This window comes from Argiope bruennichi, chromosome 4, assembly GCF_947563725.1.
Source record: "Argiope bruennichi chromosome 4, qqArgBrue1.1, whole genome shotgun sequence".
NCBI classification, from domain to species: Eukaryota; Metazoa; Arthropoda; class Arachnida; order Araneae; family Araneidae; genus Argiope; species Argiope bruennichi.
Window position 1 is genome coordinate 143,152,236 of NC_079154.1, and position 26,222 is coordinate 143,178,457.

The following is a 26,222-nucleotide window of genomic DNA, read 5'->3' on the forward strand; positions in this document are numbered from 1 at the left end:
AGAACATATAAATCTATTTCCCATTTCTATAGCGTATTGGATATTATGAGTGGCTTCGCTACTAGTTACAGAAGTTTTGGAGCTTGTGTGATTTTTTTTCCCCACTGCAGTTAAGAAAATTCTTTCCAAAAGAAATAAAAATTTTATTGGTTAAATACTGCGTTATTGCAATAACTTTTTTTCATTTCTTTTGGTTTCTTCTGAGTCAAATATTTTTTAAATACAATTGCAACGAAGAATCGGAATGAGGTGAAAGTTAGTTCTCTTTTTGAAAGCGAACAATTTTTCATCTTCTTGAAAAAACAGTTCGCTAAATGGACCTATCTGCATCAGTATTTCGTGAGTAGGTTTATGGACTTGTGCAACTTTCTCTTTTGACGCGCGAAGTTGGCGAAACAAAATTGTATTTTTATTTTCATTCTAATTATTAATATATCGTCGCTTCTGCCAACACTATGTTCACCTACCTCCAATTGTAAGCCACGTACTCCTAGGGGCATACTCACTACTGGCTAATAAAGCCAATCATACCTAAAAAAAGAAATTACCGTTACATGTGTCAGACAACATTTTTTTTCTTTTCAGCGCAGCGATGCACAAAGGAGCAGTTTCAGCGCTGTCGGATTTCCGCGTTTTATCGATTTTGCAGCAGAAAGTGGGGCGCTGCACGGGGCACGCGACGTGTCGAGAGCTCATAAAATATTTCGCACGCCCCGCTCATTGGGGGCAGTTCCGGATAGAAGGGGAAAAATCGTTCTTCTTAAAATTTGGAGTTGCAGCCTATTTTGTTGCCCATAATTTGACGTAAGAAAGCACAAAATTAAATGCTGCTTTAGATTTAATGACCGATAAAGAAAAGCTTCACCGCAGTACACGAATATTCGCGATAAAAGCAGTGAAGGGAGAAAACTAGTTCACAGGAGTAGCGTGATAGTTTTAAGTACGCGTTTTCTAGGAATTTTTTTCGTACTGTCGCTTTTATATGCGCATGTATGTTTTGCAACACATTGCCCATTCAGATTTATTTCAAGTCGATTAATTAAGTCTTAAAGATTAATATTCTTTCATGTTGGGACAGATCACAGAAGAATATTTTCAGCTGCCAGTTAGGCTTCAGTTTTAGAGACCAAACCACGAAAAAAAAAAAAAATAAAGAGAGAAAATAAAAGAAAACCAGGCACAATGCATGTCATTTTCTCAAAATATATTTTTTTATGCTGGTTTAAAATTCAGCATGCTGAACATTTAGCTTGGTTATTTAGAATCTTTACATGCGTAGTAATCTCTCAGTTATTCGATGTTGTTCATTATTTACACGCCGAATTCAAAATCAGTTTCATTTTTAAGTCATTTTTTGGATGTTTCATTTTCTAATGCTTTCATTTAAAGACATCAATCTTTAAAATCTATATATTATTTTCTTGATGTTCTTATTTAAGAAAATTGATAGCTTCTAACTATCTTCTAACACTCTATTAATTACACATATAATTAATATAGAGTTGATCAAATGGGATAATAAGTAAAGTAAAGAAAAATAGTTACTAAATACAGATGTGAATATCGTTGGAGGCTTACGAATTTATGCATGAACTTTGCAAAAAATGACAGCAGATTCAAGTACTTAGGATTGAAGTTGTTCCCAAAGATATTCTGAAGAGCCATTAAAATCCATCTCTTTTGACCTCATTGTACATGTGTTTTCCTCTGCGTTAAACGGGTCTGCCTTGAGTTAAAAATGACCACTTTTCCATTATGATATGCTATCATTGACTATTTGTCCTGACTGATATTCATTTTAACTCAGAAAAGGAACAACTGTAACTTATCGGCGAAACTTCAAGTGAGTGAACTGGTTGTCTTTTCTGTGAACTGTCGAATGTAATAATCATCTGACGACAACATCCATTTTTTTTTTTGCATTTGCATTTGCAAATCAATTCCATTACCCTTCCAATTCGTAAATCTATTGCACTCAACTCACCAATTCTACCCATACCGGAATTGTGTTGATGAATCGAATTTGGTCACTACTAATCGGGAAGATTTTAATGTGATCGTCACAAACGTACAAACGAAATTTCTCCTTTAAAACTAATTATCTGCAACAGGAATGATGGTGCCCGAGAGCAGGATGAGACGGAAGCATTCCATTACGAGTCTCTTAAGCTTCGATGGAGAAGAACAGTCTCGTTGGATTCTTCAACTTTCAATTCATAAACCAAGAATAATCAAATTATCCTCAACTGAACAGCTTTCTCAGTCCGACAGTTCATAAATGCTAGGTGCTTTTTCGCGTGCTAAAACTTTGGACATAAGATAAAATTCCCAATACCGTTCTCTTTCATATGTTCTGCTCAGTCCTGCACTGATTTAAGATAATGAATGAGTGGCCAAATTAAAAATATCATCTGAATGCTCTTAAAAAATGCACAACTGTGATCCTTACTGCACTGTAAGAGAAGGAAGTTGCTCATGTTTCAGAAAGGAAATAGAAACTCACAGGGGAGGTATTGCATTTTAATGAATCATTTTCCCTTTGATTCTTCTCTCCATGAAAAGGTTCAAAAACATCTTCAGACTATAAATAAATTGTTACAGTGCTAAGATAGAAATAGTAATGCTTACAAAAGGAGCTCAAATCCACCAACAAGATACATTTCACTTTCAAGAGCTACATGTAATCAATAGTAAAATAGATGGGTGTACCGAAGCACTGGAAAGTTTAGCTATCAAAAAAATGAGACAGCAGGCATTATATCCGTTTCAACATGCCCAACTGCTGTGTCAGCAAAATAAACACGACGGTTATTAAAACGATGGAAAGCCGCCACAATAAATTCGCCGAATTATTCACCTTCAGAGAATCCTCTAAAAACTAAGAGAATCAACATGGAATTTAACTCATGAGAACTATTTTATGGGGAGAGATAAATGTCAGTGATGGGGATACAGAACGAGGATGCTAGAGGAGAGCACCTCCACTTATTCAGAGCTAACAGCAAAAAAGGTGTGGAATAGTCACCTCAACTCGCCTCTCTTTCTTGACATTAGAGGTAAAGGCGATTTCAAAATCTTAAATGGAATGAAGAGAAATAATCTGGAACAGTACCTCATATATGAACAAATATGTAAGGATAAATTATTCGACAGAGGCATCGGAGAACACTTAACTTTGTTGTAATGCTCTATGTTAGGCATTGGATAATTTACCGTGTCACACTGGTATTTCATTCTTCTAGGTGCAACAATGCAATAATCAGATATAACAAATTTGAGAGAAAATGGGGTTTACCTATACAAATTTGTTGCAAATTGAACCAAAAATTGTGTTGCAAATTTGAGTGAAAATGTCTTTGAGAATTTGAACTGCAAGATTTTGAATTGCCGACGGAAGTTATTGGAACTTCTTTCACGCCCTATTTTATTGTTGTTTAACCACCTGAAAGGGAATGTGTATTTTCCTTTTGACGTCGGCTGAGGATCTTAGGAATATCTAAAACTCGATGTGCAATGCCATAAATGTCAAAACTAACCAAAGATGTGCCACTCACATCCAATTGAAATATTATATTTCTTTCCACTTAAAGGAAGTGATATAATGAAGGAAGACCTAGCTTTAAATTCGAGTTATAACGATCATGACCAAAATTGCTGCTCATTTGTGAGGCTTTGCCATCATTTCTGAAATATCCTATCCATAATCTATTGGATAGCAGGCCTTTATAGGTTCTTGTCGCACTTCTTTTGTTTGAAAATGCACGCAGCAGTGATATTTTTTATTGTTTGCTGTTGACACAAGAAATGAAGACCGAAATATGTTAGAAGTGAAATAATTACATTTTTTTATAGTTTTTAAAAATTTATCAGCGTTTCAATTTGTAATTTTCTTGTGATGGCACTTTTTTGTTTCCAAAACAATGCGGTTATAGCCAGCAATTGTTTTACGAATTCAAAAACTGTTTCTACAAAGAAAAAAAGGGTTACAGCCATTAAGAGTTATGTGTATTGTAAACGTGTATGTATCTTCTCGAAAATATATTTCGAAGATTAGGGGGACTTTGAAATAAGCAAAAAATGGACAGAGGCATGAAATTTTATTTTTATCGTTTCGTCACCAAAATATATGTTTATAATCAACTTAAGTAATGTTATAAAACGTATTGTTCAATAAAATAAATATTTGAAGGGTTAAGAGCTAAAAAAATACATCTTAATGGCTTTTCTCAAAATGACGTTGTAATTGGATTTAAATATCTTTGAAATGTTCCGGATGTCTTCATTTTTGAAGAAATTGAATGGAATGGAAAATTCGGTCAATGGAAGATTTCGGTCAAACATTAAAAGAAAACAGAGTGCGCATTTTATGCTTTATTTAAATGGTTAAAAACTAATTTTAACTCAGAAAAAGATACATTTCCTCTGAAAATTCAGCAAGTGTGCATAAAAATATTTCTAAAGAATCAGCATTGAATTGGAATTACAAAATCATACACAATTTTGTTTCAAATAAATTGACATTGGATAGTAAGTAAAAAATAATAGAAAGAATTAAAAACTAAATCGCCTAGAATGTTTTGAAATTTAAAAAAAATATATATTTAAAATAATTTATTTTGTTTTAAAATGTTTTTTAGGAAATTTGACATATATATATATTTTACATATGCATAAAAAACTTCATAACCCTAAGTGGATAATTCTCAAAAATGTCTAATAGAGTCCATCATCCCTAACTCTGTATAAATCGAAAAATATATGTACATACTTTTAAAATAAGGTCAAAATAAAAATGTTCTCTAACTGATGAAAGAAACAAAAGTAGATTCAAAAAGAATAGCAACTTCGAATATGATCACATCCTTCAACCGACAGGAGCATGAAAAATGCACTAAAAAATATGGGGTAAAAAATAAGTACAGGAGAAATGAATAAAATGCTATCGTTTGCCACAGCTATCGTTTGTTATTGGAAAAAAGAGAGTTTCATTACAGAGTTAAATAAATGCATTGGTGCTTTTTCCGCTGATGAAGCAGACATTTTGCATAGATGTCCCAAACATTAGATTATTTTAGCCGCCTTGAATGGAAATGGGTTAAAAAATGATGCTGCATGTCTTCATCGTGCTTCAGATATGCTGTTGTGTAATCTTTAAAATGAACAATTTTATTTAAGCATAAGCGAGTATTATTATAGACAGAGAGGACTAGATTATTCAGTTTCATGCTTCGAAAGCTTCTGGGACAATCGTGAAGGAGCGAGAAGAATCAGAAACATGCTTGAAAATAAAACTAAATAGGAAGCTGGATTCGATTTTAATTCCAGCGAAAAATTGGATCACATGCATAAAAAGCAAAATACATAGAATTTATAGTTATTTCATCCTATTTTTAATTTTTATTCCTGAAAGTTTTCTACCAAAGCTGTACAAGTTTCATAAATATGCGGATGGGAGGGGAATCGAACATTTGTACAGAATTTCTAAATTATTGCTCTAATTGGAAATGGTCTTTGTAGAAACTTGTGAGAGCAAATGATCCGATTATGATATGAATGGAAACAAAGTTTTGTTTACGTATCTGCTCTACGTGATTCTTCATAAGCAATCTCCAAACAAGAATTCATTCCCGAAAGAACATGCATCCTTTGCATATGAGCCTTCGACACATTCTTTTAAAATAAAGATTTATGGGATGCATGTGCAAAACCTGGAGATGAAAGGGGAATTGATTTGGATACATGAGAAGTTTCATTTGACTGCGAGATTGAACGAATTCGCCATCGTTCTTACGGAACACATGTCCTTCCATGAATGATCCAGAGTTTATGGCAGGATTCATTTGGATAGGTGGAATATACAAAATGTGTTGTTCTGTCTGTGACCAATGACATCTGATGTCCTTGCTTATTAGCCTCCCTTTCAAGAGAATATGTCGAAGACCGACTCAACTCGCTCATCGCCAGAAAGCAGAGTATGATTTGCATTTGTTGGTTCACGAAAAATAATCGAATTTAAGTCCTTATACATGCGAGAACGTTAAAACACGTGCGAGTTCATACAACGCGAACGAATACATTGCGATAACTGTTTGACATACTTGCTGCAAGTGGCGATTAACGTGTTAAAGAAATCTTTCCCCGTGGGATTGAGCAACTGAGACTTGCTTCATCACACGCTTAATGGGACAGTGAAATAGACGATCGCTTAGATATTGTTCACGAGATCCATTATAAAAAGCACAAAAAAAAAAAAAAAAAAAAAAAATTAAGCTTCCATCTTTATTGTGTTCAAATTTTACGTCTGAAACGTTTTCCGTTACAGAAACAGATGAATGATTTTGAATCGTGGCTGTTATGTGCAGCAGCGCGTTGATCAAGAGCCATTCAATTTGTACAGCTATACTTTGGGCACTGCTAAAAATTTGAACTAGAATTTTATTTAAAAATTAAACAATATTTTAGTGGTTTTAGCATAACTTTCGGAAGTATTGGCTCTAAAAAATAATTTTTATACCCGTTTAAAATTCAAAAAATTTTATTGTTCTAATTTACTCATTCAGTTTTTTTTTTAATTTTTAGGATTTTTAAAATTATTTTTTTTCTATTATTTTCAATTCTTAAACAGGAATTCCAACCATTTCCATTTTTTCATCAAATAAGGCTATAAAAACGAGACGGCTTGCATGTCTATCACAATTTGAAAGTAATATTTTGTTCAAGGACCTTTGGAAGAAATCATTACATTATTATGGGATTCACATCTCAAATTTACGCATATGTATAGAACTGAAGCGCAAGCAATATTCCCGGTTGATTGAGAAAAGCAGCCAGTATTATAAAAATAGAGGGATCTTATCAATCCACTTCTTATAAGCTCTCCTCAATATATATGTCAGCTTTTTGGGATTTCTTTTAGCTTTTCGAAATTTCGGCTATCCGGAAGGCTAAAAAGTATGTTTACTGCGCATCGCTAGCTATTAATGCAATTTTAAAATAGCAAATAATCAGCAGATGGTTTGCATAAAGTATCAGCTGATACAAGTGTAAAAATCACTTTAATCTCACGAAATATAAAGTGATGGGAAATTTTTACTGACACTGGATGTTGACGTTATCATATCCTAATAATTTCTTTCTTCTAATCACTTTTAAGCAGTGGCATCATCTGTAGCTGGATTGGGGACAAACGCGAAGATCGCATGTCTCCATGTTTAATTTTGTGAAAAAAATTTCAATACTAATTTAACTTTTTTTTTTATTAAAGTAGTTTGATTACTTAGAAACAGGCTCAATAACTAAAATTTAATATTTTAAATTAGCTGCCTTTGGCAACCAGCTGGCTCGCCAGGAGTAATGCTGTTTAAAATTTTCTTACTTTCTTTATTTCACTTACTTTGGTCTCTTAATAACTTCTTCAGCAAAATATTCTTAAGCTTCAAATCCCGATAGTCACAAAACTGATATTATTATAGCAGCTTAGCGATATTTTATTTATCTCTCCAATTTGCTGTCAGCTTCTGTAAGTCTTAAATATGAATTTGAAATGAAGAAGATTAATTAAAGATAAGATGAAGTAAATTTGAAATTTTTTTTGCTGAAACCAAACATAATTTTCAAATATATAACTACAGAAAATCGAATTCTTCAATATTGTAATTTTATGCGTACCTCAGAATATTTTTTTCTAATTTATGCAATATTTCAAAAAAATATTCAATGACAATATTTCCGGGTTATTAAGAAAATTCGGTTTTACTTTCAAAAGGATTTAACGCGGTACGTAATATTTTATTTCAGTCAATAAATGTATCTCTGAAAACAATTACGAAGTTTTATGCAGTCTTCCGATCTTATAAATTATATTCTGTAAAATTATCTTGATAATAAAACGTTTCAATCTTCTGCGGACAAGCCCTGAACGAAGCTTTTAATGTCGTTATTTTAGAGGAAATCAGCAATATCATTATTTTAGATAACCAATCTTGGGGAAAGTCAAAGCACTGATTGGCCGACTTACTTCAAGACAGTCGACGGAGAAGTCTAAAATCGCGCGGTTTAATAGAATAGAGACGTTTATATTTTCATAACTCAATCGGATATAATTAAAAAAAGTGATTTTTTTATTTAAAATATTAGTGTCTCAAGAATATTTTATTAAACATGACTCATAGAACAGATGATCTACATAAAAAATTAAAATTTGTAAGTCATTAGAATACTTATTGATTTAAACTACATAAAACATAATTATTTACTTCATTTAGAGCCATTTTTTATTAGATATATATCCAATGAATAAACTTTTTGAAATTAGCTGTTAGGCCCCGATTAGAATGGATATCCTATATGTATTCAACTGCTCGTACCTGAAATAAAACTGAATTATTAAATTAATAATATAGCTATTTTAAAAAGTCAAGAAAATGTTCTTAACGCATTCCTTTTTTTAAAGAAAATATCACATTTCATGTTTATTCCATTTCATAGAAGCATGCTCGGAACATGATATTTTGTTTACAGAAAGAGTGAACTTAATCTTTCAATTTGGGCTTTTATGAGCGTCATGGCAATGCGCTGATAAAAACTAATTTTTTCCATTCACTCATAACGTGCTCGTGTAGGTCAAATTTTATTTTCATTTTGTGCGAAATAATTTCTTAGAAAATATAATAAAAATAATTTTTTTTTTAAATTAATTAAAAATAGAAAATTTGTAAGTTAAAAAATGGGTATAATTGAAAAAATTATTATTTTTTAAACTTTATTTAAAAACCTGTTTTGTGCTTCAATATTTTAGGAAGTCATCGCTGAAAAAATCCCCAATTTCACTTCATTTTTATGAATTAAAAGTTCGAAATGTTTGGAGGAAGAAAATGTACTTCCAGGTGCAAATTCCCATCCTCCGAAATATATATATGCCAAGTGTGATAGTTGTAAGTGAAATGTTCTGCTGTGTAGAGTATCAACACATACACACACATCCAAACACAGCATCTGAAAATCGAATTTGTATTTTAGATACATTTTTCCCACTGATTATATTCTCGAAATCACACAACAAATTTGGTATATTTAAATTATTGAGTTTTTCAGTTATCGCTTTCATTTGCTTCTGAAGAGACAGTCAGTCAATTTGGCTTAAAATGTGATCATTGTTAAATCTGATACAGAATTTCATTCATTTTGCTCTTTTCGTTTTGTAGTTATCGTTTTCACTTTTATTCGGACAGCCGGACAAAAATACTTACTTTAAACGGATTTTGCTCAAAATTTGATAGAAATCGACGCGTTTGGCGGAAAGAATGCATACCACGTTCCATCCTTCTAGCTCGAAGCTTTATGACTTATTTTTATAATAGACAAACGGATGGCAGGTGAGACAGACCTAACGCCAAAAACGTGTTTTCCGAACTCGGAGACTCATCAAAATCTCGATTTCGCCTCTTTCGATGATTCTGATACTTTTTCTATGCTTCGTACACGAAAGTAAGCCATTCTCTCATGTGCATCTGGTGTAAGGATCATTCCAAATGCCATGCAGTTAGCTTGTTCCGGTTTTAAATGATTGCTTTCACTTGCACATGGCATAAGCAGCAGGAGTGACAGCGAATCCGCCTGATGACGGATTTGTTCCAACATTTTATGCAGATATATAATTCTGGTGATAAAATATTGCCAAATTTCAATCCTATAGATTATGGGGGTTTCTTTGTAATCATCGCATTCATGGATTCACGGGGACGCAGTCAGATGGGCTTCCTTTAAAATTTGATAGAAATCTACTACTTTAGTGTAAACTTTATCTCGTTTTATCTGTATTTTGAATTATATTGGTGACATTTACTTTTCTGAATTGTATTACTACTGATATAAAAATGTAAAAATGTGATTTTCTTCTTCAAGAATGGCGAAGAGGTGATGATTCATCCAATTCTCGACTTTCAGATTTTGATGAATCTTAATCCCTGTGGAGTGTTTAATGTGGAGAATGGAATTCTACAATAAATGGGGGAAATGAAATGGACTCTTCGTTATACAAGTGACTTAAAGCTAAAAAATAAATAACATCCATTGCAGAGCTTAGACACTTGTGTTTTCTATGTGTAGCCTAGGCAGATAAGCTTGTTAACCTGAAAAGAAAGACGGTTGCACGAATAGGAACAGAAGTGGATGGTTTGAAGACGCTACTTGCTACACAGCATTCGACAAGATGTTGGCAGTCTTAAAATGCAGTTTTACGTAGAGATCAAGCAATGTGTACCTGGGATAATGGATACAAAGATATTTCTAAAGTATGTATAACGAACGTATCTTCTACCTATTCTGATCTATGTATCTCCTAAAAGAATTCTAGATTCCATAATGAAATCTAGAGAAATTGAATTCACAAAAAAGATCTTGAAGATTAAATAATAATAATAGTAGTATATAGTTGACTTTATTAAATATTTGCAAGGAAAATCGAACGTCTTGTTTAAAATAGCATGACATAATTTCATATTAGGCTTGATTCATCTACTTTTATATTTTAAAAAATTCGTTTTTAATAGTAGCAACAGTACCATGCGGACAAATTTTTAAATAATATCTCAACGCATGTGCAAATATAATTAGTAGCAAAAAATGTATAAATATATATAAATTTCATAAAATTAGAGAGAAATTTTGCGGAAGAAATATCGAGATTACTGAAAAGTTACTTTTTATTTTATTTTATTTAAAGCGGAGTAAAAGGATTTTTGTCCGATACTCTGTCTCCCCACATCCATTTCTCAAGAAATAACAGCATGCCGCGCATCCATTTCTTGAGAAATAACAGCATGCCGAAATTGGTACCTCCAGGTGCAACTGTCTACCCTGTAGAACGATTTTTGAAGTCACATGATGAAATTTAAATTGGAATGCAGCCTATCAGCATTACTGTAATAAATAAATATAATTTATTATATCAGCAGATCAGAACATTGACGAGGATACTTTACACCAGAGAAGATTCTCGACGCTGAAGATTACATTTCCTAAACAGCAGAAGAGCCGGGAATAAATTTCTATTCAGATGTTCAAGTGGCTCAAGAAGCATAATAAATTATTTGGTTTAAGATATCAGGCCTAAAGCACGAAGAAAATGACAAAATTTATTTATTCCAAGAAACGCAGGAAAGGAATCTCGCATATTAAATAGAAATGAACCAATCACAGAAAAGCCCGTCAACTGAAATGAATTACTTTATATATAGCATTGAAAATTAAAATATTTATCGACACCGTGATAATAGTTCTAATTAAAAAAACCCTCATTCGAAGAAAATTTTGCAAGAATCTACCTTTAAAATTGAAAGAAAAGTGTCCAACTGAGACATATGTATAAAGCCTGACAAAAAAATTCACCTATAGAAAAATGCAGAAAATATAGAAATTCGAAAATATTTAGTATAATTCTGTTAATTAGTTGAGAAAGAAATTCGAAACTTACATTTAAGTGAAATGGCAGATAAATTTCTTTCAATCCGTTTCCGAATTTTGACGAATATTATTTATCATTTTGGAGCTTTAAAAATAAAAAAAAAGGATTTGAAATTCAAACATCTCCGATATTAAAGCTCTTAGCTGTTATGTAAGAATGACTATCTCGCCGCTATTCCCTATGCTTCAGCAGAGTCCCTCCTATTCGGCCCTCAGTAGTATTCGATCAGTGTTTCAATGGGACACAGCCAATGAAAACCTGCACATGATATTCAGACCAAAGTTACGCTACCGCATTTAAATCAAAGATCACCCACAATTTCTACATAGGTTGACCTTATTTACACGAGAACAACCTTCGTTCCAGAAGTTATGAAAGCATACGGAATTTTTATTTCGAAGAAATAAGGTTATTATTTTTCATTAATCGCTATCTTATCGCCTTTGTACCATGAAAAAAATAATCCTCTATGATTTTTAATCTTTCTTAGTTCTAATTCTCTAATTCTTTCTAATTTCTAACTAGTTTCTTAATTTAGTCATATTTCTTCGTGAAAGATTTGTCTCCCTACCATTTTAGACAGAATCCTGTCTTTATTTTCTTTTTATCTTCTTTTTCATGTCTGTGTAACGTAAACATAATCTTGGTAACTTTCGAAAATTTATTTTGTAGACTTATTTGTCAAAATTAATAAAGAAAAATTTAGATTACAACGAAAAATTCACTTTCATTAAAAAATAACCCATTAATAAAAATTTTATTATTCCAATTCTACGCAAAGGAAAAAAGTTCTAATTCAGATTTTATTGTTTACTAATTTAATTATTATTTAATTTATTTTCAAATTCTGATTTGAATTTTGGTTAAACTAAAATGTCGAAAGTTCTCTTTATGCTTTATTTTGTCAAAATTCTTCACATAAGCAATTGGATTCCTACAAAATAAAACGATAAATCAAAAATCACCTTTGTTAAAAATAGTATAATTTCAAAATTCGTTTTAATTTTCTTTCAGCTATCGAAGAAAGTACTGATAGAGGTTTAAACAAAATTATTTCCCCTCAAATGCCATTGTCGACGGGGCATCACTTTGACAGTTCTTAATTTCGATAGTTAAAAAGAGTAAAAGTTGTACTATCATTTTCATCTAAATTTATAAAATATGAATTCAATTATAAGTAGTTTTTAAGAAGCAAAAATGTCGAAAGGAAACTTACCCCACAACATCGCGAAGTCACAAAATAAAACAGTGAAATAATCTATGACTTTCCCTTACACATTGGAAACGAACTCGAAAAAAGCATCTTCAAATCCAAAGCTAAATTTTGGATTCTCTCCAGAGAATTAAAGACGTTCTCGAAGAAAAAGAGGCCACGTGCTCCGAAAGCGTTCGAAAACAAAAGACTCCAAAGAAAGGCGAAGTGCAGAAATTTCTTCTCTGCGCTGGTTTCAGAACATTACTTATTCCATTCTCGTTGCAAAATTCGAATTTGGTGAGTTGAGCTTTTGTACGCTTTGGCATTTAAGAGTGAAAAGCGATTATTTAGCGATAGTTCTTCGCTGAAGTTTCGCATCGCATGCTGGACCCGAGATCTGGAAACGTTGCCGGGGCAACAGGTTGTTTGAAAATGTACACAAAGTCTATCCGACGCTCCGCCTTCTCGTGACGTCAGAAAGGTATCGATGGTTACTTGTTTTGATTCGGTTAAGTTGAGTGATTATGGGGTCGAAATTTGGTTTAACAAATAGCTTTCGTTTTAAAGCCGAATTTGAGATAATGCTTTGTTTTAATTTTTGGCCTTAGAAATAAAAATGGAAATTTTCTTTCAAATAATAACACATTTTATAGGTAAAAGCCTCTTATATCTATCTCAAGTCAATTCTAACGGGCACGTGATTTATTTCCGAAAGAATTATTTGTCCCCGTACTGACGCTGCGCTAGGAATGTTGCCTGATTTCACAATAGATCGCAAAAGAAGATTTCGTCAGCCTACAAGGATGATGTGAGCAGATTCTCTCTTCGTCAGGCTTGCATGCCACTTCGTTCGTCTTCGGCATATCCAATAAACAGAACAGTTGTCCTATTATCTCTTTTCGGAATAACAACAGAGATCCATAGCCCCCGACACTGCATGAGATGAGCGAGAAAATCAGACTCCATTCACGAAGAAACCCTGCTCGCCCTTCAGCTAGCAGGAATTTGATGCAAATTTGAAATGTTGGCATTCGCCGAATTGCGTTTCTCCCGAATTCACACACAGATCGTCCATTTTTTAACGGATCGAGCCTAAAAACTTAATATGGTATTCTTAAAATTGTCATAAGGCCGGATGAAAAGATTTCACCTGAATTTGACAGAAATATGCTAATTCGGTGAAAAGATATACTCACTTTCATGCCTATTCTCTTGCGTTTTTCAATTATCAGGTTCACAAACAGATACACATAACTCTTTTTTTTTTTCTTTCTCAATGATGTTTGAAATGTGGAGATTCACTAGAATCAGAAGTTCAAATTTTTTCAATGACTTCTCTTCGTATTCAGGAAGATTAAAAAAAAAGTGCATCAGTCACTAAGCAGTGGCAACAGTACCAGTTTTAAAAATCTGAAATACGGATTCAAGAGTCAAACAGGATGCGTGTAAACGTTTGTCATTATAAGCGTTGTTTCGCATATCCTCTCCGCCGGCGTCTTACGCTTATTTGGGAGGTGGGATGGTTGAGGATTGAATTAAGAAATCCTTGTCTTACAATTCCAGACTACTCCTTTTCCAGAAAAACATTGTCTGTATTACCATGGCTATATTTATGGTAAATAATTCCTACTTACTAATCCATTGAATATACAAAAAGCAAAAATATTCTCCTTAAACAATTTATGAAAAATAGAATTTGGTAAAATTTTATTGGAATATTGAAAAACAGAATTAGAAAACCGAAAATAGAATATCCCCTCTCCCCATAAAAGTATCCTAACCTAGAAAACAACAGTCAGAAATGACGTAAATTGAAACATTTTACCCAGAATAGTCGCTTCCTTGACGAAGTGAAAAAAAATATATATATATTTTCTTCACAAATTGATTTTTATCCCTCATGTCAAAAGATTGCCAATAAACAGAGCACGGATACGGAAATACCTTTTTTTACCAGAATGGTAGTCGAAACAACATTTTAGTCTTTTGCGCGAACGTGGGCATTCTAGTCATGTCAAAGGAATGTTATTGTACGACTTTTGTAAAATTTATACATCAATCAGAGCTCATTTCAATCAAAGACTGATTCTATCTATTTCAAGTATGGTCGATTATAGCATCGTGCTTTACATGCATGCATCATATTTTCGAAATTAAACTTTTAATTTACAATGATACGCCGGGCAAAAATTATTGAATCGTTAGCTTTAAATGTTCAGTAAATTAGCTTTTGACTTTCATATAAAATGCTTCAATAATTCATAAGTCTTCACATTATTTATAAACAATACATATCCCATATAAGATGTGTCATCTAATTCAGAAGTTGTGTAAATGTGTGGGTCGAGGGGTTAAATCTGAATAAATTTAAAGTTCTGGTGTATTTTAATCTAGAATTCTTTTTGTTTTTATCCTTTAAATTGAAAATTTAAATAAGGTCCTGATCAGATGCTTCATTGTATTTTGATCGTTTATTGCTTTTTATAAAAATCAAGATTGGAATGGGAAGAGAGGCTGAAGTTTTTTAAATTAATCATTACTTTAATTTAAATATCAAAAATTCTGTCATTCGATGCGTGTCTGACATTTTATTTCAGTAGAAGGGGTTCAATAGAGCATTCTCAATGGCAAATGTTTTGACGGAACTTCTAGTAGAAGATGTTTGTAGAAAGAAGAATCACTTCTGTTTTGTAGTGATGACTCGTGTTTATGTTTTTTGGCACAAAAGCGAGACTCGTGCATTGGAAAGCCTTTTATTTACGTAGCATTGTTTAGTGATTCGTTAGGCATACCTAACGCTTTCATTTCTTCATTACCTTAGAATTATAAAAAACTAAGTGAATCAAAAAATGTTATATTTTAAACCTAAATTGAAAAAAAAAATAATAATAAAACTTAACTTCAAAATAAGCAAGAAAAATAATTCAATTATTTTTTCTTGCATTCCTTACTATCGTTTACAAAGATTTACGGAACTGCTACTAAACAGTAAAAAAAAAAAAAAAGTAAAAATAAATCAAATACACATGCGGGGAAACGACTGATATGACCGCCGTTGTTCGGGATCTTATCCTTTCATGTATTATGTTTTTAAAGCAGAGACTACATTTATAATATACAAAAACCCTTTCAAGATGTCTGTATTGAATTAAAAGAGAAAGTTTTAAAAATCATTAATCTTAGTGTTGGCCAGCAAACCATTACCTACAAATGATCTCATTTCAGAATCATCTACGTCAAAATTTCCAAAGAATTAATAATAATTCATAGAAAAGTTGTACAAAAAGGAATTTGATATCGTTAAAGTGCTAAAATTTAAAAGGGTTTAAAATTTAAATTTAATTTATATAAAAATTAAATTAAATTTTTTTCGAAGTTTCTGTGGAAAAAAGCAAAATAATTGTTCATTTCTCATAGCCTGCTATTGGCGTGCATCTATTTCAGTTGTTCTCAAGAGTTTACTTTTTCTTACCTCCGTTTGATAGATTGATTTATGACTCCTGGCTTTGTTCAATCATCACTTTGAGAACTTGATGAAAAGCAATTTACTGAAACAGAGCAGAAATTTAAGAAAATAGAAGCCCTCAAGCTCCAACAAAAATGTCTGATTTCGCAAGTATCACCATTTCCCTGCGCGGCTTTTCGCACTGTCCGAAACGAACGTCAATCACTCGAGTTCGTTCAACCCGGAGTCAGCGAGGCTGATCCCGTCGCCTGCAAAGAGATTCGATGAAATGTCAGCTGCGGAACCGATCCATTGCTTAGAACAGTGGTGCTTTCAGTTCTTTGTAACTGCACGACAACTCAAACGGAGGGGCAGTTTTGGGGTCCCACACCGGCGATCTTTATCTCATAAAGGCGTCATCCCTGAGAACGCCTTAAATGGCATTGGCGCACAACAATTACGAAATATTAAGTGTGGCGTGAATTTAGCATTCAGCTGGAGTCGATCATGTGATCCTTGGCCAGTTTTTTGACGATTCATCCCTGGAATAATCCAAAAATCGAATTTGTGTTTGAGACAAATTTTTCCCAACCAATTGAAACCAAAATGTGCCAGAAAAAAACTCCATACCAAAATTGATACAAATCATTGCGTTATCCCATTTACAAGTTTCTGAAAGTGCAGACCGACACTCGTTGGATTTGGCTCTAAATGTGACACGCCCAATAGATGTTTAATCTGTGAACCGAATTTTATCTATCCAGCTCTCTTCATTTTGTCATTGCTGTGCTAACTTATATCGAACAGATAAATTTACTCTGAATGGATTTCGCTCGAGAATTTGATAAAAATCTACAAATAAGGGCTAAAATCATATACCAAATTTCATCAGTCTAACTGAAAGCGATTTCGATTCAAAACCAACTGCTAAAAATGTGTTTTTCCGACTCACTGATATCTAAAACTTAAAGATTCGTCAAAATCTCGCATTCGACACCTCTCTATTCTTCGTAAACAAGAATGTAAAATGAATGATGGGGCAAGAAATAATAGAAATAAATGCGATGTGTTATTCCACATTGCAATTATATTATTTTTATAGCATAGTTGTAAAAATAAATTCAATTGGAGCAGTATTCAAAACCTTAATGTGCAAGAAAGTATAATTTTTTTTTATTTTTTTATTTTAATAGTTTTTTTTCTTTGTAGTTAATTTATAATTTATTGTTTGAAATATTTTGAATCTTGCTATTGCCATCATCAAGTAACGTGCGGAATTAATTTAATGAATCGGCTGATACTTCAGATATTAGAATAGTGTGTTGTTCAAGAACACGCAGCTGTAAATAATGCGCAAAACTTAATAACGGGTGGACAGCTGATTACAAAATTTGAAATTTAGAAATGTGAAGCAAGTCGAGTTAGTAAAAAGCATGTAAAAATGACAAGCAAAGGGATGGTGTTTTTTTACCTCTAATTTATTAGAGATTTCTTTTCTCTGATTTCTAAGTGGAAGGAATTCTTATTTGAAATGATTACTCTTATTGTAGACCCACCCTGAAATAGTTAAGAGCTTGCCAATGAAGGGTTTGAAATAATTCATGCAGCATGATTTCACGTGACAAGTCTGAAGTAAACAGGATCCCAATAAAGTCTACTTTCTCCTTATCTTATATGGATTAGGAAACTGATTTTAACCCTTAACTGGGAACATGCGGTCTGTGAGACCGCTAACGATGAATTTTCGGTCACCCGTATTCTATTTTTAGCTCAATTGAATGGATTGACCCTGTAGCTTCCTGTTTTGTGACCTTCAATACACGTGCACTTTTTCAACCGATTTCAGCGGATGCTTTTTTAAATAATTCAGTTATTTCTTTAAGCGCTGTCTCTAAGACCGCACCACCCTGTTAGAGTCCCAGTGATAAACAAGACTTAGCAGATGGCGCTAAAGCTTGGGCCCCGAAATATCATCCAATTTATTGATCCTATTATGAAGCAGTGCTCCAGACACTTTTAAATGAAGCAGAAAGTGATTTTAGTGATAAGGATAATTGTACAGAAGAGTTTTTCGATGAAAGTTCGCATTCAACTGATACTCAAATGTATGTTCAAACATAATTAATATTTCTCGTGATAATGTATTTTGAAAAATTTATAAAATATATTAATATATCAAGAGATATATATACAGAATTTATGTTGACTTTTATACTAGTTCTTAACCTGCATGTTTAAAATGCCTAAGAAATCCGTGCTATGAAAGTCATATAAGCCGATAAGAAAAGGGCCAATTTTATCCATTGTCAAATTTTTTATTTTTCCTATAATTGTTGAATTTTACATTATATTGTCTTCTATTTACCTTCATATACTATAAAATTAAATATGATTTAGAAAGTAAAAAGTAATATGTTTTTTCAAGAATATTATTTATTGTAACATGTAATTTGAGAAGAAAATGTATGTTCTAACTCATTTACTTATTTAATGATAATATATTTTGAAAAATTTCTAATACATATCTATATATCAAGAAAAATGTCTGTAAAATATATTGACAGTTTTTCATACTAATGCATTCATTACAAAATTTAATTTGAGTATAAATGAAATGCGGTCTCGTAGACCGTACCTCCCCAGGTAAGTCCTAAAATTTCACCTCCCCAGTTAATTATTAAATAATTAAGAGTTGGAAAATACAGTTTCACACTAAGCTTTAAATTTAAAATTGGACTTGTACAGGAGATGTAGGCACATTTTGCGAATGCCTTTTATGAAATATATGAACAATTATTTTTAAAATCAATTTTTACAGTAATTGTTTCCATGCATTTTAAATGAACGCCTGATGTTATAATACTTCCTTTGATTATAAAAGGCTTGAAAATAAGTAATTGACACAAAGCCATTTTTTATATTTTAAACTATTGCTGTATTTTTAAAGCTAGTTTCTGAAGATAAATATTCTTTGTTATTAAAAATCCCCATAACAAAACATAGAATCATAAATAAAAACCGACCTGTAGGAGAGACTGTTGGACCCATATCTACGAATTTCAGCACGTAGTTACTTCTTGGGTATTTAGTGCTCACTAATAAAGAGTTTTCTCAAAACTTTTATTAGTTATTCTTTATTTTATTTAATTAAAAATAATCGATATGTTAATTTTTTTCTCAATAAATTCAGAATATGTTAATTCTCATAAATAATTTTTATATTGCATTAAGAAAATTAGCCTTTCGGTGATATTTATGTTAATTCAATACATTTTTTTTTCTAATTCCAATAAATATTTAAAAATATTTTTCATTAGAAGAGAGATCAAATGAAACTAAAGAGTGGTTATAGTTTTGTCTATTTTTGTGTGAATGTGACGGACTCAAAAAAGATGTGTAGAAACATAGATAAGACAGACAGTGCGAACTGGACTTCTTTGTATCGCGCAGAACCATAAAATTTGCATTGGCGGTCATCCAACAGACAACCGGTTGTCATTTCACCCATGCCTGCACCATGTCTATGATTAAAAAAGAGAAACGTTATGCTATTTGTTTTTTAACGGGAGAAAGTTTTTTTTATTTCGGGAATTGTATTGATTGGCTGGTGAAAAAATTGCACGGGGAACCCTCACTGTCATCAACTATTGTGCACGACTGGCGCAAGAATTCATGCATCTTCGACACTGGTTTTGCTTCATGATAATTTATGCACTCATGCAAGTCGATGGAAGTTCTGGTGGTCAATGTTGGAACATCGGTCATGTAGCTCCGATCGTATATCATGCAACTTTAACAAGTTTATTCTGCTGAAAAATCTATTAAAACATCGCTTTATTTTAACTCGAACAACAAAAGCATGCGTATGGTTCGAATCTGGTTCTCAGCTAAAGAACTCCTGGGAACGAGTTATCCACAGACTAGTGAATAAGTGGAACAAGTGTCTGGCAATTATTCTTAAAAACGAATTCCACTCATTACGTACCACTCGTTCTGTGGTTTCCTCTTTGTATATTTTAGAACACTATTTTCCGCTATTTTATTACTACATTTGTAAAAACCCTTTCTTTGGCGTAGGATTTCTTTTGTGTGAGCCGTAGAGACAGTGATCACTCCTTTTTAGTCCCAAAATTTTTATTCACAGGTTCATAAGGGATACAGCACAGATTACGACACAACATTATGAAAATATTACAAGAAACAACATCACGATCTAGCAGAGCGACCTTCCTCTGCTGCCTCTCAGCCAGTTCTCTCTCTCTCCTTCTTTCTCCTCCCCCACTTCCGTTAGGCAAGCGGGGTTACCCTCAGGGGTGAGAAGGGTTGCCAAAATTGGCATGTCTTACACGCCCCACCTAAGCATAAAATTAGCCCATAGTGGCTGATTTTATTACATTCATGAATAATATATAAATATACAAAAACACTATAACCTACTTACAAAATCAAAAACAAATAAATTCAAAATGATAAAAACTAATATAACATGTATACTGGTTTCATACATATGCAAATATCAAAAATACAGACATAACTTTTTTTTTTTTTTTTTGTACAAGTGATGAATTATTTCAGTCGTGATAGAGCGTCCGCACCTCGATGCTGTACATCAGGTCTATGTGTGATGGAATGATTCCATCTTTGTAGAGCTAGAACCCAACGGGTTAGCTTTGGACTTTTAGGAGTGGTTTGGTTCAGATATTTAAGAGGATTATGATCAGATATGATCTCCACCTTAGCACCATAAATCCACTTATCGAATTTATTCAGACCATATAGCACTGCCCAAGCCTCTTTCTCAATGCTTGCCCAGTTCTTTTGTGCAGCGTTGAATTTTAGGCTGGCAAAGGCTATTGGTTTGTAAGACCCGTCAGCATCTTGCTGAGTTAAACAGCATCCTACACCATGATCAGACGCATCACAGTGTATCTGGAATGGCAAGTTGGCATCAGGGGTAGCAAGACTAGTTACCTCACAGAGTAATTCTTTCAGTTTCTCAAACGAGTTTTGTTCTTCTTCCCCTCAACCTACCTTGTTTGGCTTATTTTTCTTGGTTAATTCCGTGAGTGGAGTGGATATTTCCGCAAATTTTGGTATATATGTGCGGTAAAATCCCATTAATCCTAATACGGACCTGACCTCTTTTTTAGTGGTAGGTGTAGCTAATTTCTGTATTGCTAGAATTTTGTCTTTATCCGGACCATGTCTACCTCCACCTATAATATGGCCTAAATATTTTATTTGTTTGGTGGCGAAAGTACATTTATCCAGCCGTACAGAAAATCCTAATTCATCTAATTCTGTCAGTATAAGTTTTAAATGAAACAGATGCTCTTTAAAAGATCTAGAATAAATGACTACATCATCCATGTACGCCTGCGCATACTCTGAATGAGATTTCAAGGCACGGTTCATTTCACGTTGAAAAGTACCAGATGCTCCCGCCAGACCGAAAGGCATGGTCTTCCACTGGTACACAGCATTATGCGTAGCAAACGTCGTCAACCGTTTACTTTCCTCGTCCATTTTTATTTGCCAATATCCCTTTAAAAGATCTAAGCTACTTAACCAATGGCCTGACCCTGCAGTGAATATCAGTTCTTGCAAATCTTTCATGGGAAAGACTGGAACTTTGGTGACTGCATTTAATGCTCTAAAATCAATGCACATTCTCATTGAAGAATCCTTTTTAGCAACGCAAACAATCGGATGAGCAATTTCGGATACCGAAGGTTCTATCAAGTCTAATTCTAAAAGTTCTTGAACTTGCCTTCAACTTCCTTTCTGTATGCAATAGGAACACTATAACAATGAGGCCAATGTACCGTATTGGGCAATAGTTCAATTTTATGAGTGCCAACCGCAGCTGGTTGCACGGGTTTAGTAAAGATGTGTTTAAATTTTACGATTAAATTTTTAAGAGTTTCTAATTGAGAATTGTCTAAGTGTTTAATTTCAAGATTATCAAGAATTTCGAAAAATTTAGATTCTTTGGTAGCGGTTGGTAAAGTTTCAACATGCCCGAATTCTTTTTCTTCCTCAAAAATGACATTTATAGAGTTAGAACTAGCAATGTAATGTTTTAACTTATTTTGATGAATGTGCTTGGTAGAACCATCCGACATTTTAACTGAAAAAGAATGGGGATTACGTTTCTCAACGATAGTTGCAGGACCTTGCCATCTGGCAAATAATTTATTAGTCGAATCAGGTATTAATACTATTACCTGATCTCCAACTTTGTACACTCGGTTAGACGATCTTAAATTGTGATAATACGCCGCATTTTCCTGTTGTACTGCTGAAACAAGCTTAGCCTGCTCTGCAGCCTTCTCTAGTTTTGATTTTAAATTTTCCAGGTATTTGGAAACGGAAGTACTATTTAATTGTACATTATTAAATTTTCCTGTCCAAGTAGATTTTAGGATAGACAAAGGACCTTGTGGTGGTCTACCGTAGAGTAACTGAAATGGCGACACACCTGTAGTTGAATGAGGTATTTCTCTGTACGCCCACAGCACATAAGGAATTTGTAAATGCCATCCCCTACCTTCTTCCCTGACTACATTATGCAACATGTTTTTTAAAGTTCTATTAAACCTCTCCACCAACCCATTTGATTGTGGATATCCAGGGGTAGAGAATCTTGGACTGCTCCCTATTCGTTTTTCAAACTCTTTAGTCAGTTCGGCCGTGAAATTGGTCCCGTTATCAGACGCGATAACATTAGGAATACCTGTCCTTGAAAATATACTTAACAAAGCTTCACATGTTGCCTTAGCATTCAGACTAGTCAACGGTATGGCTTCGCCCCATCTAGTATGTTGATCAACCAGACATAATATGTATTTATGTCCTTTCGCACTAGGAGGATCAATTACACCTATCAGGTCTACATTCACTACCTGAAATGGTAATTCAGGCCTCACGACAGGCGTAATTGGCGTTCTGTCACTAGTTTTAACAATCTGAGTGAGTTGACACTCTTTACATGAGTCGCAAAATTTTTTGACATCCGTCCGCATACCTTCCCAGAAGAAAGAGTACTTGATTCGTTCTAGAGTCTTTCTAGAACCCATATGACAACTAAACACTGAGGTATGAGCAAGTCTGAGTACCTCACCGCGTCTACACTTTGGAATTACCAGTTGTCCAATACTCTCCCCGAGTATTTTGTCTCTGTGAAACAGATAACCGTCTACCTCATAGTAGTTACTTTTGCCTTCTTTAGCATGCTTCCAAGCCGTTGCTAATTCGACACACTGTTCCTGCTCAGAGCGAAAAGTATCAGCGACCATGCTTCCCTTAACCGTCTCAGTGGTTACTTCCTCATCCTTATTATTAACCGTTCCCACTTCATTCCCACATGAAGTAATTTCACTTTGAGTTTTCTCAAAGATAATGCTATCCTGTGCTTTCTCCTGCAGATCACCTCTCAATTCCTGAGAGTTCTGAGCCAGTGAATTTCCTTCACTCCGGGCCCCTCCCAACATGTTTAGAATATCCGGTGGAAGCAACACATCCTCCACCAAAACATCTGCTAAAGCACATAAAACTTGCTGATGCACCACATTAACTTGGCCACCAGTAGCAAGACTTAATGGAACGTACACTAAAGGACATTTAACCGCCGGACCAAAAATACCCTTCAAATATATTGTAGAAGCACCTTCGACTGAAACTTCAGGAACTAAGTCCCTTTTGACAACTGTAATTTCCGTGCCAGAATCCACTAATGCTTCGGCTAGTTTCCCAGCTACACTGACAGATACCTTTGCCAATTTACAAAGTTTGTCTTCAATAGCATGCCTAGGAATTACTTTACCGAGTAAATCCACCCTAGCAGCTACTGTTTCCCCTTTTGATTCTGCTTCTGCACCCTCAGCGGAAACCTTGTTTACCTTAATCTTTTTATAGTCTGCTCCCTTAATTTTCGGACAATCTCGTCTAAAATGTTTATCGGAGCCACAAGTGTAACAAGTAAGCTTTCTAACTTCTGTGATTTTTGATTTTTCAAAATTTTTCTAAGGGCAAAAATTACTATTATCGGTCTTCTTCTCATTGAACTGTTGTTTTCCCCAATTACCCTGAAAACCTCTTTCATCATAATCATTTCTTTTGGCTCTCACTGACCCGTCATAGGATTTACCCTTGGATGCATAGAATACATCACAACGTTTACCCATTTCCTTTGGCTTAAACCAACTTTCCCCCTGTAGCACACCTATATGGGTTGCCGTTTCGGAATCCAATGTTTGGAACATTTTATCTGCTACAATGAGTTGATTTACAGTCTCAAAATCACTAGCACCCCTTGATTTGCAATAATACACCCACATGGATGTTATCCGAGATGCAAATTGAGAAAATGTTTCATCGTTGTTACGTTTAGCTTTGCGAAAATTTTCTAAACACAATTTCGGTGAAGGTTCGTACTCCTGTAATACTAATTTCTTCAAAGATTCATAATTTTTTAATTCGCCTTCTTCTATATTAACTAACAAATTAGACACTTTGTCTCCTAATAAACAAAGCAACACTTTTGGTTTAAATTCATCACTAACATTTTCATTTACAAATGCCTTTTCTAAGCTTGAAAAAAAAAATAGTCCCATCCGTCTGACTTACTCGGAACTTTAACTGTTAAGAGCCTAACCATCCTAACTATTTCATCTAATGATTTTGCACGCACGGCTTGATCACTATTATGAACCAAATTTTGATTGATCCTGGATAATTCCACCTCTAGACGAAGTTTTTCGAGTGCGAACTTTTCCTTTTCCCTCTGTACTTGTAACTCAAATTCCCTCTCTTGTTTTAGTTTATTTTCATTTTCAAGTTTTTGTTCCCGTTCTAACCTTCCAGCTACGATAACTTCTAAATATTCTTTTGCCTCTTCCTCGTTATAATGTTTACTAGCTAAAATTAACTCTTTCAGAATTACTTTAGACATGGTTTCGTCTGGCGACTCACCTAAATCTTCTGCTAGACAGATTAGGTTTGCCTTTTTACTTTTATTTAAGAAAGACATTTTTCAAGCTAAACCTAATGCCAAATTGCCTTACAATAATTCAAATCGAAATTAGATACTAATTAAAAAAATGAACTAAAATAATAATAAAAAAAATCTTACAGTGAAATTTCTGGAAGATATGTTCTATAGATGCTGTTATTAAGAGTTTAGATTTTAAATACTTGAAGAAATTATATGTTTGCAAATAGAAATAACAATATACATAATTTACATACATAAATATATATATATCAAAACTAAAAAAAATACCCCTAAACTATGTATAAACAGGCTTAACAAAATTTCATTTACTTTACTTTTAACAAAATAAAAAGGTTTGCATCACACAATTTATCTTTAATACCAACTTAAGTATTTTTATACCTAAAGAGAGCAATTTATTATTTCTAACCGGAAATGATAGATCCTTAAAATAAAATATTACACTCTTAATCTCATAGAGAACAAGTACAAAGATTAAACGTATCACCGGATACAAAATAGCACTATACTGATGTTTTCAAAATCGCCTCGTACAAACATCTGCAAAGCAATAAACATATCAAGGGAAACAGAGTGCATCCGTTTCTCCCCTACACGAAATGAAATAAAAAAAAAAAATGCATCCGCGCCAGCTCAGGGCAGACTGAAACCAGATGTTGTTTGGGCGGGGTGGTCTTCTGACCCCCACAACAAAATGTCGCACTGGCCGTCATCTCAAGACAGGAAGAATCCAAATTTGTCTGGCTTTGCTTTAGTTTTCATTAAAATACATGCATATTACAAATACACAAAATGTTTTCAAACCATCAGTATACTATGAAAACTTATATTTCAATACAACGTTTAATTATTTTTTTAGCATTAAAAAAACATGCATATTACAAATACACAAAATATTTCCAAACTATCAGTATACTATGAAAATTTATATTTCAATACAGCGTTTAATTATTTTTTAGCATTAAAAAATCATGCATATTACAAATACACAAAATATTTCCAAACTATCAGTATACTATGAAAATTTATATTTCAATACAGCGTTTAATTATTTTTTAGCATTAAAAAATCGAAGCAATAGCATCTTCTTCAGCACTTGAGA

At 33.3% G+C, this 26,222-nt stretch overlaps 2 protein-coding genes across 4 annotated transcripts in view; both read right to left on the reverse strand.

The window, feature by feature from the left end:
• Positions 1-13,017, reverse strand: part of LOC129965901 (uncharacterized) — a 142,197-nt gene extending 129,180 nt beyond the window's left edge. For 2 of the 3 annotated variants that reach the window (XM_056080172.1, XM_056080173.1), the window contains exon 1: positions 12,681-13,017. The gene's annotated coding sequence lies outside the window, so the exon portion shown is untranslated. Of the gene's footprint in view, positions 1-11,473; positions 11,531-12,680 lie in introns of those variants that run through there. The other variant, XM_056080174.1, reaches the window with a different exon arrangement.
• A 7,653-nt stretch (positions 13,018-20,670) lies between these two features.
• On the reverse strand, positions 20,671-25,057 carry LOC129966488 (uncharacterized). Its single transcript, XM_056080916.1, has 5 exons — positions 24,733-25,057; positions 24,191-24,625; positions 21,875-24,100; positions 21,136-21,743; positions 20,671-21,033 (listed from the first exon to the last, which is right to left on the reverse strand). The coding sequence occupies exons 1-5, from the start codon at positions 25,055-25,057 to the stop codon at positions 20,671-20,673; spliced, it is 3,957 nt and encodes a 1,318-aa protein (XP_055936891.1).
• Between the last annotated feature and the right edge of the window lie 1,165 nt (positions 25,058-26,222).